This window comes from Lepisosteus oculatus, chromosome 8 (assembly GCF_040954835.1).
Source record: "Lepisosteus oculatus isolate fLepOcu1 chromosome 8, fLepOcu1.hap2, whole genome shotgun sequence".
In the NCBI taxonomy this organism is placed as follows: Eukaryota; Metazoa; Chordata; class Actinopteri; order Semionotiformes; family Lepisosteidae; genus Lepisosteus; species Lepisosteus oculatus.
In genome coordinates, this window is record NC_090703.1 from 39,698,100 (window position 1) to 39,713,137 (window position 15,038).

Below are 15,038 nucleotides of genomic sequence, written 5' to 3' on the forward strand. Positions count from 1 at the left end.
GTCTCAGTTTTAAACTTCTCCTTAGTTTCTAATTGTTGTGCCCTGGCTTAGGTTTCGCTGTTGGTTCATGAATGATTTTTGCAAGACTGTTTGCTCATATTTCTTGACACTGTTGCCTCCTGTCCTGTCACCACCTACGGTGAGAGACATCTAATAAGTACAACGCAGCTCATTATGGTAAACGTATTTAGGAAAGTAATGCAAAACCCCAATAGCCACAATGGTTCCATTTTTTCACATCCTCTTGATGAGCACAGACTTGAACATAAAATGCACAATACTGTGTGTGCTTTGTTGTTTATCATTCTTTTTTGCAGTTAATTGGTAATACTATAGATACTGTGAAGGGCAGAGCTCATACATTGTACTGGGATTAAACCCCAGAATAGACTCCTTCTCCTTTGGAATATTGAGTTGTTGTTCAACATTCTTCACCTTCAAAATTTTGAAGTCAGATTTTAAAACAGCTTTGAAATTCACAATAAAGTTTTGTTGTTTTCCCCCTTGATTTACAAAATTATGTAATTTAACAGAAGATGACATGCAATAATGAACTTCTTTGTGAAAACATTTTAGTGTGCAGAAAGCACTACTGCCAAAAACAGTGAGAATCCTTATATAAGGTTGCAAAGCCTCCCAGCTGTGCTCACAATGTGTCTTCTTAGGTCTCCGAGGGCACCTGCTAGTTCAAACGCACGCCTTCATTTTTTGATTATGTAAATGTACTTCTGATGTATTTATACCACAACAAACATCTGCAGAACTGCTAGGGGCTGTGAGAGCGGAATATGTTTTTCTCCTTGATCCATCTTTCTGTTATATTTACTAAGGCTTCTTTAATACTGTACATTTACCAAGTACCAATAGGCAGTAAGTATTTTCGGATCATAGTGTACATATTTAGAGAACATTTTACAGGAATGGTAACGAAAAGCAGTTACTGATGCTTTTGCCCTCATAACAAAATTATGTGCCTTCCCCGTTTTCCATACAGTTAACTTTTCCTGTGTGTTTTTACATTACAAACACTACTTGTATTTGATCCATCAACACACAGTGAAAAGAATTTCACTACACCCTTGTTTGTACTTCTGCTAGAAGATTGATCAATGTTGACATTGCATACATAAACACAAGATTAATTACAATGAGAAGCAGTATTGAAACCCACTGTTATGAACACTATTGTGTTGTGGCAGTAAGGAACAAGCAACCCAACCATGTTGTGGAAGTCAATACCCTGTCTTCTTTCACGAAAGGACTGGATAAGATCCTGGGGTCAATTAACAGCATTGCTAGCTGCTAAATGGGCTCAATGACCTCTTTGCTTATAATCTTTCTCATTTTCTAATGAAAAGGGAAAAGATTTGCTTCCATACAATTAACTTTTTTTCTGTTTATTAATTACAAACACTACTTGTATTTCATAGAATGCCAAAAGACACATAATGTAGCATACTGTAGTTGTTCAGGCAGTGCCAGAACCAATGGAGCTGGGTAGGCTATCCACCTTTCTGAATCACTGAATAAAGAAACCTTATGTTGCATATACTATATGCCATATCATCTTGCAACTCACAACTGGCAACCCACTGAAGCTAAGCAGGTGTGAGCCTGGTCAGTACCTGGATGGGAGACCTCCTGGGAAAAACTAAGGTTGCTGCTGGAAGAGGTTTTAGTGGGGCCAACAGGGGGTACTCACCCTGCGGTCTGTGTGGGTCCTAATGCCTCAGTATAGTGACAGGGAACAGGCGCCGTCCTTTGGATGAGATGTAAAACCGAGGTCCTGATTCTCTGTGGTCATTAAAAATCCCAGGGTGTTTCTTGAAATGAGTAGGGGTGTAACCCTGGTGTCCTGGCCAAAAATTCCCATAGGCCTTTACCAATCATGGCCACCTAATAATACCCATCTATGAATTGGCTTCATTACTCTACTCTCCTCCTCACTGATAGCTGATGTGTGGTGAGTGTTCTGGTGCACTATGGCTGCCGTCGCATCAGCCAGGTGGGGCTGCACATTGGTGGTGGTGGAGGGGAGTCCCCATTACCTGTAAAGTGCTTTGAGTGGAGTGTCCAGAAAAGCACTATATAAGTGTAAGCAATTATTATTATTATTATTTTATTATTATTATTATTATATAGCATTTCCCCTGGAATAGACAGCTGTTCAACATACTTTATACAGTATGTATCAGCCCTCTGATATGGCAGCTTTTTCAAGTCTTTACAAGGGTATTTTTCTTGTCAAGATAACTTAAAGATAAGAGGTTCGGTACTGCCTGTACGTTTCACATAGTGTCCAAATGATTGCCATTCATAATCCTCCAATCACATCGTTATCCACCTGTCTGTGACCTTTGCCCCAACCAGCATCTGACCTTGTCCACCTCTGGTCTATTTTTATTTCAGGAACTGCAGTTTCTAACAGTGTGGTAGTTTGTAAGAAAAGGGGTAAAGATTAGAATGCATATTTTTCTTTAAGGAACAAATTGTAAAAATAAGATTAAGAAAGATTCCACCTGTCAGACAGTGTCCACAAAGACCATAAATGAGGACAGTATGTTTTCAGAATGGAACAGGCAAAGTAAGCCCATTTAGAAGGAAAACAATTATCTGAAGAGTTAGTACATGCTTGTGCACATGCTTTCAATCAATTAGTGTAAATTCTCAAGACATCACTCCAGGGTTTAAGTGGTGACATTCTGTCCTCATCATTAATTAAAGGAATATGCAAACACTGATGCTGATGTTTTTTTCTAGCCACAGTACTATTAAATGGTTGTTTCCCATTTTTATAACAAGAATGTGTTTGCTGCAACACAGAAACAGTACAAGTAAGGAGTTATATTCCAAAAACAATGGAATATGCGTGGGTACTTATTAAGAGCATATGGACAAGTTACAAACCAGAGGTGGCCAATCGGCACAGCTAGACAGGTAGCTAATTAATCCAAAGATTTTATCCAGCTGTTTTTTGAAGGAGTCCAGGGTGTTGATTCCTATGGCTGGATTGCTGTTCCATACTCTTACAACCCTTTGTGTACAGAAGTGCCCCCTGTTCCAGATTTTAAACGTTGTTCAACAGTGTTTCCAATTGTTAATATCAATTTCTATACAATAGGTACTCCAGGATTCCCCAGCATTGCAAAACTTTGCATCTTCCAATAAATTATGAATTGAATTAATTAATTGCTTAATTAACACAACTACTACAGATCACTTTCATTAAGAATTAGCTGGAGTAAAGAGTTGCAATGGCAGTGATTCTGTGAATCCCTATCTAGGAATTTAGGACCTCTAGTCTACAAACTAGATGTCTGCTACTCTTCTTATGAACATTCATACAGTATTTAATTAAAAATTAAAAATTAATTTTACAGATTTGTGTTCTATTTGTGGTGTGGATTAAAATTGACCTGAACTGCAAATGTATATTCTAATCATGGAACCATCTGTATTCTACCTAACAGAAATCTAACATTAAGTACTAAGATTTTTTTTAAAAATTTTTAAGAGCCTCCTAATCTCATTTTTAAAAGTACTCTCATGTAGTTTCTTTTTGTGCCTTATGGATTGTGGATCTTTCCTGTGAATCAGCTTGACCTGATATATCATTAGTGATACTACATAAAATAAAATTGTCATTGATATATGAAAATACGTTATGTTGAAATCATAACTGACACAATACTGTACCTATAGATTAATGTTAATTTTCATTGTCCCCATACCTATTTTCCCCATGGTCTATGCACACATTCTTTTTTGTATAGCTCAGTTCCACGACAGATCAATAGCAGAACATCACCACTTCATTTAAAACTGAATTGATGAATTACTGTATATTTCAGTTGGAAAGACCAGTACATTACACATGGATATAAACATTATTGGAATTCTGTTTTAGTTTTTTTCCCTTTAGCCTTTTATATTGTTACAGCTAGAATTAATTTGGACTTGCGTGTTAACATGCTAAATGAATTCTTATTTTCCAGTCATCCACATTATACCAGCCTGCCAGGCCAATAATGTCAGGAAGCTCTGTCCCCTTAATTACGATGCAGCATTTGCTGTGTTCTCCAAGGAGAATCTCATATGTTGGCTTGAGAAAGTATACTGTATGTATTGAAGTTGATATTGTCAGCTCCCATAAGAGCAGCAGGTTTGCTGCTTGGGTTTCCTCTCCCATGATTCAGTTCAACCACAGGGATGGCAGCAGTTATGCTAATATTAACTACACAGGTCTTCACTTGCCTGAAGTTGAAGAAATGTTCAGAATGTCTGTTTTTTTTTCGAGCTATTAAACAAATTCTTATTCTGCTGAAACACAATACGATACAAAGGAATGAAGTAAGCATTGAGCTTTCATTGATAACGTAACGCTTTCAGACTCTGAAGATTAAGCAGCACAGCCATAAGTAGTGTTTTGTTGTTTCCTCTCTACTGTCTTAATTTAGTCTATACTGCCTTATCCTTATTTGTCTTGTTAGTCTTTATTTTGGGTTTATTCTGTTTTAAGTTGATTACCTACACTTTTATTAGTTTTTGCTGTGTTTCTAAGGCTCTACGGTTTGTGGTTGGGGGTGGGAGGGATCTCAGGTCAGTAAGTTAGGGGATTTATAACTTGGTAACTTTGTTCAGTTGTCCATCTTGATGTATTGTTCCCCTTGTAAAACTTCAATAAAAAGTTAAATGAACTAAAAATTAAAATGAACCAGCTCACAAGAATCCCCTCACCCATTTTCCTATTTTCCTCAGTGGTACACCACACTGTTACATTTTACTTAATTGTACACTGAAACTGCTACAATGGGACCCCTTTGCAGTAAGACTTTGACTGTCAGCAGCAGCACAGAACCCACCCCCCCCCCCCCCCCCCCCAAAGGAAATGCAGTTTTCATTGCAAAAGCAGAAATACAGAAAAAATGCTTATTGTGAACAGGGCGTATCCATGATTAGAATAATGAAAAAAATCTTGACACTTCCAAAATACTGTATCTATCAGTGTGTCCCTACCTGCCTCTTTCCTCCTAGATATAGTGTATCCAGGAAATTAGTCTGTCTAGATACCATCTATGAGGGGTAAAATATAATCTGTGAACAAGATAGGAGGTGCATTCTAAAGGTTAGTATATTTGGAAGCAGTATTTGAATTATACAAAGCACTGTCCTTGAAAGTAACCTCATCAGCAAAATCTATTCCAAATAGAAATGGCTATAAAGGGCTTATACTGTATATAGCGTGTAATAAACATACTGTACTGTATATAATGCAGATGAAGCCCTATTATTAACATTACTTTGATAAGAAACCTCTTCAATTGCTATATGTATTATGTGAAGTAATAGGGATTGGAGATACCACTCTTATTTCCCAAAATTGAAAGTCTAAGCTGTATACAGTACATTATAATAAAATATCCATCTGGACATTTTCCTACCACTTCATCAAATACAGGGTTATAGGGCATCTTGGCTTACAGCAGTCACAAGTCAGGGCATAACCTGGATGGAACTCCAATCCACCACAGGACACATTCAGACATAAAAGGTCAATTTTTGGAGTAGTTGATTAACCTACCAGTATGTCTTTGGACTGTGCAAGAAAACTGAAGCACCCAGGAGAAACGCATGCAGACATGAGTTTAATTCCACACAGATAAGACCCCAGAAATTGAACCCAGGGCCCCAGCACTGCAAGCCAGCAGTGCTTACCACTGACTCACCATGCCGCGCAGAATAAAACATACGAAATTCAATGCGATTCCAGCTTTATTTTCCCTGGAGGTACATTTGCTTTGCAGCTGAGTCCAACAAAACAACAAAAACAACAAAATGTAAAGTTTATTTGTATGGTTCTTGCCAGTAATCTCCCTGTGCTGATCAAATGGCAGGAATATATTGCTGAATGTTCAGCTTTGTGGCATCTCAAAGATAGTAAATGGCTATGCAATCAATTGCCATTCATGGGATTTGCCGTACATCAATGTATAAAAAACACATTGTAATGTCTAAGCACTTAATTTAATTATTTCTAATAAGGTTATTGGTGCAGTGGCCTAAGAATAATGTTCTCTAGAATGTGTATATTCTAGAAACATCAGCTTATTTTCAATTCAGTGTTTCAGAAGACATGGTTTATGCAAGTGTAATGTAAATACAGTAGAACTATCTTTGATGAATCCTTTGATTGCTCCCTATAAAGGGACATCGACCACATTTTTAAAATACCCAAATACACATCGTGCAGTAATGTTCTATTTAAATCCCATCAAGTGGCACATTCAAGTTAATCACTGAAAACAAACCTAAAACTGCTGTGGTTATCTAATAGAAAGATGGGTAGTGTCTCTCTTTTGTGTAGGCCAAAAAAAGCTTGTGAGGCAAAATTATAGTCAGTTCAGAAGTATGAAGCTAATAAAAAGGGTTAAACACAGCATCGATCTATTATTTCTAGATTGGACCTACGCGTTCTTGATGTTGCAGTTGCTTAATAAATAACATTATTGGTTTTGATGTATAACATATGTGATATTTAACACCATTCAAAGAGTGTACATGTATACCTAGAAAAAAATATCAGAATCAGTTCATTAAAACAGGAGGTTTATAAATGTCTGGTTCAAATGTCATAGGGAATAAACTGAAAAAATTGAAATATTAATTTCTCAAACATGTCAGTCTTTCCAGCTTAACCCTCACTCCTATATATATATATTCCTCCATTTTTCAAACACAAATCTTGAGTCACGGGAATATCAATATTTCTCCATTGCTGCAAATCTAGACAGTGAACATGTTTTTTTTTGCAACTAACAAACTGTAGCTCACATACAGTATATTCTGGGGAAAATAGAAACGTTAGTCATGCATCTCAAAACAAAACAATGAAAGGTAGAGATGAATGTCTGGAATAAATAAAATATATGTCAGCTGTAAATCAAGAGTGAAGAGGCAGAATAACTGGAACATAGGTAGGTAAGGTTCGTAATCTTTAGTACAGTAAAACAAGAACCCTATCAAGCTCTGAATACTATAGTTTTATCATTTTTGGTGTAGTGTTAAATTTCCTGAAGTCTATAGTTATTAAAAGACGTTTTATTTCTTCTGGCTTGGGTCACTGTCTCTCTTTTGAATGTAGAAAATATAAATCTTAAAAGGCTAAAATACCCTAAACACTTAAATTGTAAGTTAAAAATTTCTCTAACACAGTTGACAGAGTTGAATGCAGAGGAGGAAGTTCAATTATCTCTTTATAAAGGTGACATGACAATGTAAGTAAGTTTTTCTTTCCATCCGTATCCGTAATCATGGTGATCCAGAGTTGAGCAGGATATCTTTAGAAGGTGAGAGGAAACCCATACAAAATTAGGGAGAACATGCAAACTCCACACATAAGGCACCACATCCCAGAATCGGACTCAAGAACTGTGAATGTGTGGCAGCTGCATGGATCCCTAGGTCGCCGTGCTGCCCCGCAGGGACAGGAATTTAAAAATTTAAAATCAGACCTGCAGGGATTCTTACCTTTGTACAAATCTAAATCTAAAAACTAGCTGAATAATGACCCTGTGTTTGCTGACATTTACCCAGTGGGGGATTGTAGCTTGTGGAAATCTGGGTCCTTTGAGTCATTCATAGGAGAAAAAGAACTGGTGTCTGACTGCTGTTTAAAAACATGGATAAAAAACATCATGTCTCTGCCCCCTTACCTCCTTCTGGTGGTACTTGATGGCAAGTTTGAGCTTGGCAAGATCATGGCACTTCTGCGGGTCCAGCTCCTCGCTCTGGTCGTCGCGGTGATTAAGGATGATCTCCAGTTCGCGGGAACTGCGCGCCTGGTCCAGCAGGTCTTTGGCGAAACGCTTGCACTGCTGGGACAGCTCCTCGTACTCCGCTTTGAACTCATTCTCCACCTTGCTCAGCTCCTTCAGTTCCCAGCCCAGCCGGAAGGACGTGAGGATGGGGTCTTCGCTGGAGAGGGCGATGAGCGAGGGGCTGGCCAGGGCCTTGTAGATGTTGAGCCGTGAGCGGGAGTGCCGGAGGCTGTCCACCTCCGAGCTGGACACACACTCCACACAGTTGCAGCGGATCTGATGGGGTCGGGGAATGGTGACCTTGCGCTGGACCAGCAGTTTGATGATCTCGTAGTTGTTGGTGTGGGCTGCCAGCATGATAGGGGTGATGTCAGGAGTGAACTCTGAAAACTGGTTGTCCATCATCAAAGAAGGGACCTGCCAGGGACAGTAAAGAGAAAGTGAACACTTAAATAGTTCTGATGCAGAGAATGAACCTACCATTGTTTGGGATACCCAGACTAGTCACAAAAGTGCTAAAAAAGCAGGACACTTGAGGTGCTCTTCTTGCAGGGAAAATATTTACAACAGACAAACATATCAACAAATACCAAAAACTGCAGCTCCTTCAGGGAACTACTTAGAGCTTAAGTGGTATTGGCCTAAGATAGGGCAGGATGGTGGCACAGTGGTTATCTTATCAGCCTTGAAGTGTAGGGGTCCTGGGTTCAATTCCTGGGGTGCTATCTGTGTGGAGTTTGAACGTTCTCCCTGTGTTCACGTGGGTTTCTTCCTGGTGCTCCAGTTTCCTCCTACAGTCCTAATATATACAGGCTTCTAGGAAAACTGTCCCTGGTGTATGTGCCCTGCAATGGCCTGGTGTCCTGCCCAGGATATATCCTGCTTTGTGCCCATTGCTTGCCTGGATAGGCTACAGCATTCCCATAGCTCTGTATTGGATAAGGTGCTTCCAATATAACAATCCAATATTAATCCAATACTAAGGCATGGCTAAAACTCGACTACTACAAGACCGTCTAACTAGTCCATACCATGCCCAAGCTCCGCCCACAGTTCCTCTTGATGGACATGTAAGACTCCATTTAAGATGGAAGTGAAACAGAGTCTGTAAGTCCACTCAAAATGGTGGAAGAGACAGGAGATAAGGACAAAACTGGATCCTCAACAGGTAAGACAAATAGAAAACTACGACTAATGTACCAATGAAATGATCACTTTGGGTTTTAAATATTCATATTATAAATTACAAATACACTGTGCTACATTTGTATTCTAGTTTGATGGTGATGAATAAACAAATAAGGATAAATTACTTAAAATTACAACTTTAAAATCTCATCTGAGGTCAAGTGATGAGAATTTTGCATAGCACTTCATCACACTCAATGTAAAAGATCACATGATAAGAGAAATAAAGCATTTTATTTTTTAAGAGCCCTTAAATTTAACTGCAAATCCATCCAAGCTTAAATGTTTGTTTTTAAGGACTTGGTGCTCTTGAAAATTAAAGGAGCAGACAAGTTTTGAGTTCAGTTTGTTCTTTTAGTATTTGCAGGGGTATGTTTGTTCACTTGAAGTACTGCTATCACTGGGCCAGGACAAATTAAAGTGTTATAAAATATTTATATAAAATAAGCTGAATGCGAGGACAAATATACAGTATATAAATAACAGTACTGGAAGCACTTCTCTTTATCCTGCCCATTGTCACAAAAATATTTGCAGCATTTGTTACATATAAATTATGTCAAGAATATTAGGCAGTAATAATATGAAAATACATTTTTCAATGGCACTATATTTCTCTCAAGGCAGCAGGAAAGTGATTATGATATTTACCATGATATTGACCGGGAATTTTTTTGTGTCGTGTTTCTACGTATTTCACACAGATACAGTATCTGGAAATTTGAATTTTTACGATTAATTTTTACTACCTTCGAATTTGGTTTTGGGAACGTACAAGAATTTCTGGACAATGTTAAGATGTACAGTATGCTTCCTAGCAAGGATGGGGCAAGTCAATATACATGAGCAGTGAATTGCAGTATATTTCCTTCCTGGGGATTAAATGGTGAAAGCTCCAAATTAATAGAAAATTCTGACACTAAGTTCTAAAATCTTTTGCTACCAAGTAATTATTTAACGTAACTTCTAAGGCAAGTAAATGTGTAATTATACCTTTAGTATAATACATAATATTATAATTATAATCTCAGGGCACACACAGACACAAGCATGCACACGCTCACACCAGAGCCAATTTCACAGAAGCCAATTAATCTTGTAGCAAGTCTTATGGAAGGAAATTGTGGCACCCAGAGGAAACCCATAATGGACTGTGGTATTGTTTTCATGAAATATTACTTCTGAGGATATGAAGGAGAATGGTGAATGACTATCTTATTACTAGTCTTCTTCCATAAGAGAAGAGGCTTTATAGAAATTTGTGCTCTTTCAGCCCTCCTCACTTAGACTTACATGTGGGTGTTACTCTCTTCCTCCTTTTTCTATTCTAGCCTCCCTGAGGTGTATTACGTAAATGAGATACCTGATCAGAACTGTAACACAGTTAAGGATTCCTCTGTTCAGACAGTGGACCCCTGCTGCACATTAAAATGAGAAGCGGATAGCACATGCACTCAGGCAAAGTCACTGACAATTGTGCAAGCTTCAAAGTCAGACCTTAAATTGCAATCCAATTGATCTCTGTTTTGTTCTTCCACTTTGAAACAGGGGAAATTATTTTGACCGTGCCCTGTGACTGTGACAAACTTTGCTTTATGAAAAAGGTTGTGGAATAACAAGTTTAGGGACCCAGTTTGCCGCAGGAAAGAAAAGTTTCAGCAAATGTTTGTGTTTTCTTGCTTTTTTTCCCCCAAAATCACTCCAGTCACTGGTTATGTCAATTTACTTTATACTGTATTTTACTTTGTCATATTACTTTACAGCTGCAATGTTTGGTTACAGCCTAGTTTGCAGAACAGGACCATTTGACAAAATGCATTAATCAATAGAGGAAGTTAAGAAAACCTTATGTCACACATTAAAATATTAAAATGCTTAATATGCTGTTTCTCATTTTCCCTTTTCAAGCTCCTGATAGTTGCAGAAAGGTCAGGCTGAAATTACACTCATCAGATTCTACTGCAGATTTGTCTTGAAGACATGATCAAACCCTTGATGTAAAACAGTGGTGGATGACGCCAGCCTTTCGCGGTTCAAAGTACTGCTGGATCTACAGTAGCTCGGTTGAACACCTTTCAATCTTAATTCACCTAATTTTGAATGAAAATTCAAATCAATTAATCAGAAATTGAGAGTGAAGATATCAAAGAAACCAGGAGCCTCCTAGTCAGAGTGAGAATGATATGAACCTGAATTTCCCATTTCCAAGGCAATGAGTCAGATAACTACTGAAAGTAGAGACCCACTGTCTGAAAGGGAAAAAAGCTTTTCCTTTCACAGCTGGTACAATAGTGCGGTGAAGAACTAGCCTGCACACATATAAGACACTATTATGATACCCCACTGATCGCCTGTTGTGCACTCTAGGAATCAGAGAGGTTTCTGGGCTTTAGATTATGTATGCTCTTAAATTGTCCATTCTTGCAATATTTATTTCCCCAATGCTTTGACAATTGATGAATTTGAGACAGCAGCTGTGAATGTGCACATGAAAAATGGCATTGTGAGACATTCACAATAATCAGGAGGGTCTATAAAGTATGTGATATTAGTTCAGTGAAGCATGGAGAGTAAGTTTCCTCAGAGGCACCAAAAGGAGAAGCATTTCACACTTCTGAGCAAATCTTTGTCAAGGACACATTGGTCCACAAATTATTGTTCTTATTCAAAAAATACCTTGAGAAATAGGATATATATGCAAACAGTCAGGCAATGGAAGTCACCTCCTTATAGTATAACCTACTGTATATATTACACATGACCCACAGAATACATTACTTACAGTTAGACCTGATTTAAGGTATTGTATTTTGCCTTGACTTTTGCAGATTTTAAGATGTGTATCACTTGTACTTCTAGTGAAACTGGCTAAATTCACAATATTTGTGTTGATTAACAGCTGTCTACCTTTTTTTACTTGTGAAAGGCAATTTAGTTTGAGAAGCCCATTAATTAAACCAGTTTCACAATAACTTAATTGCACACCAATTCCTCATTGAGAACAGAAAGCAGCTGAAGCCACAAACCCTCCTTTTGATACGATAACATTGATGTGTGTCAGTTGTTGGTTTAACTCCTGAAATTTGTTTACTGATCCTTTTTTTTTTACTTTAGTCTCCTTTGAATGAGATTGCTGTTACAATCTATCTTGAAGGTGTACCTGGTTATTATTTTTTCATGCCATACTAGAATTGAAGGGGCCCATTTCTTGACTTCTCAGCTCTTTAAACGTGGAAGGTGTCTTCAAGCCTCCAAGAATACACATTCTTTCTAAAAGGCTCCTTGTTGTTGTGCTAAATACCCCTACTCAGGATTTGTCAGAGCTGCTTCAGACATAAGAATGTTGGGTTCTATCTCTAAAAATGTAGTTTTGCTGAAATCTGTCTGTGGTTATCCATCCCCTTTCCTTGTACAGTACATAGTTCTATAACCCTGGTTCCCTGAAATATTAGAATAGGCACCAAACTCCTTAGGTCAAACGCCCTATGCAATGTTTGTCATCCAAAGAATAAGTTCAAGGTGTGGAAGACTCCTACATTCCATCAGGAGAAAGGGTGCAGTAGGGGTGACACACTCCAGACTCCAGACCTAAGTCCTAAGCTACTAGTGAATACACCTGCAGTAAGATCTCATTGGTTATGAGAATAAACGAATGTTTTACAAGCATGAGTATCATGAAATAAATTAAATCTGCATTGGTTACAGAGGCAGTGGAATACTGAGTTAAGCTTGGGACAAATGGCTAATAGGTCATGGATGCAAATACCAGTTGGAGACTCTGCTATAGTATCTTTACCAAGATAACTGTGACTGTGCAGTCTGGTTGAAAGTCTAAGGGTGAGTGGTCAGAGAATTTATTAAAAATTGGCTGGATACAAAAATAAAGTGCCAAAACAGTGTCTATTTACTGAAGTGCTCTGGAGCAAAAAAATGCAAAAGAGGAAAAACCTCACATACAGCAAAAATAATAAACCGCAGTTTCTCTAGGGGATTTCTAACAAACAGTTTGAAGAAGGCTCCACGGCCGAAACGTTGTGTCTCTTTCTTCTTTTTTTCAGCATGGAATAAACCTATTACTTGTTCCTTTGCAGCCTACGCATGCTGACCCAGCTACCCACCTGAACTACTGTACTACACATCCAGCTATGAAACAAAAAGTGGACCAGATTACCCACCGCATACAAGGACAAAGACACAAAGACTGCTGTACACTAAGTACGAGTACAAGTTAAATACCCTAAGCTCTGGCAGTGGCTCCTATACTGTAGATGGACATGTATTTAAACCAGAGTCAGGGTCTGTAGCCTGACATACAGTAACATAGCATAACAGGCTGTAGCCAAATACATTACTGTGGATCCAAGTAAGACACATACAAATAACCACTACATTCATTACACAAATGAAATTAAAAAAGTAAACCTAAAACTAAAGATATTGTCCTTCCGTTACAAATTTTCTGGACTGATGACAAGGGTGGAATAGGTATTGCAAGTGATTATGGAACCTGACAGATTTTAGAGACCTCATCAGAGGTTGTGTGACAAGGGTGTGCAACAGTGCTTTGTCATAATACTTCATTTAGATGTCTTCAGTAGAATCCCCAGCTGTAAAAGTGAGTGCAAATATAATTTACTTTGGATAATAGTGTCTCTCCCAAAAGGCTCTCAAATCAGTTAATAAGTAACAGAGTTTTTAAGCTTTTAGGCAGTATTAAGGGGCAGTCCCCTTATAATGATTCATTATAATGATAATGATTTTTTTCTCATTTTTTGGAAGGCTCCAAATTGTTATAGACCTAGAGAACAAGGAAGGGGCAGTGGGCTTTGCATTTCAGAGGATTTCATGGTGCAAATGATGAATTCTGTACCTTTTTAGATGTTCTCAGGAATGACATTGTGGCTCACAGCTCACTGCTTCCTGGACACAGAAAAAATGACCCTGTACTTAGGCTATTTCTGTAACGTCCTGTATATCACTTCTAACATCACTGATTTTGTGTGCACCAAACCTAAACTGACTCATTCTCTTGGCTAAGGGGTTCTGTAGCATTCAATAGACCAGTGTTACTCACGTCAGGTTTTGTAGGACTCTTTAAAACATCAGTAATAGACCTCCCGCTGTTACTTAATTGATCTAGTTTAACGTTCTTTCCTGAGCTCTTGTGCTTTTGATGAAGCAGACCTAAAATCCTGTGGACTTTTTCTTCTGAGCACAGGTATTAGGGCACTCGCCTTAAAAAAAACAGGGCAGAGTGGTGGCTCTGTGGCTAAGGATCTGCGCCTGTGGCTGGAAGGTTGCCGGTTTAAATCCTGTGGCTGGCAGAGGAATCCTACTCCGTTGGGCCCCTGAGCAAGGTCCTTAACCCACAGCTGCTCCAGGGGCACCGTATAAATGGCTGACCCTGTGCTCTGACCCCAGGTTTCTCTCCCTGTCTGTGTGCCTGTGTCTCATGGAGAGCAAGCTGGGGTATGCGAAAAGACAAATTCCTAATGCAAGAAATTGTATATGACCAATAAGGTGATCTGATCTGATCATTTGTAGACACTTTTGAGATGCTGTGGCTGACCCAGAAAGAAACTGGGGCTACTTTGCAGTGAACAATGTTAGGTAAATGTAGGTTTCTACCTGTTTCTCTCCACTGGGCTTTCTGTAGTTGAGCAGTAGCTCCACGGCTCCCACCACCTCTTTGCGGATGGCATACAGCAGCGCGTCACCCACGTACACGTTGTGGCACAGCAGGAGCTCCATGATCTCCAGGTTCTCATTCTCGATGGCGATGAGCAAAGCACTGCGGCCCAGCGGGTCCATGCAGTTGATGTTGATGTTGTAGTAGATCTCGGCCTCTTCCAGGGCATGCTTCACACTGGCATAGTCGCCCTTCTCTACCGCCGTCAGGTAAGCCTTCTCCTCCAAGGAGAGCTCGGCCTCGGCACGCACTATCTGCAGAGGGATGCGGTCCCTGTAGGGGGAGTAGTTCACCTTTTTGTAGTAGAGCTGCGCCATAATTCACGTTGCAAGGAGGGAAGCTGA

At 39.0% G+C, this 15,038-nt stretch overlaps 1 protein-coding gene across 1 annotated transcript in view; it reads right to left on the minus strand.

The window, feature by feature from the left end:
* The window catches only part of trpc5a (transient receptor potential cation channel, subfamily C, member 5a), an 83,374-nt gene that overhangs the window by 41,685 nt on the left and 26,651 nt on the right, over positions 1-15,038 (minus strand). The window contains exons 2-3 of the mRNA XM_069193453.1: positions 14,634-15,034; positions 7,713-8,234 (exon numbers count right to left, since the gene is read on the minus strand). Coding sequence (XP_069049554.1) covers positions 7,713-8,234; positions 14,634-15,011 — 900 coding nt within the window. The 5' untranslated portion in view covers positions 15,012-15,034. The remainder of the gene's footprint in view (positions 1-7,712; positions 8,235-14,633; positions 15,035-15,038) is intronic.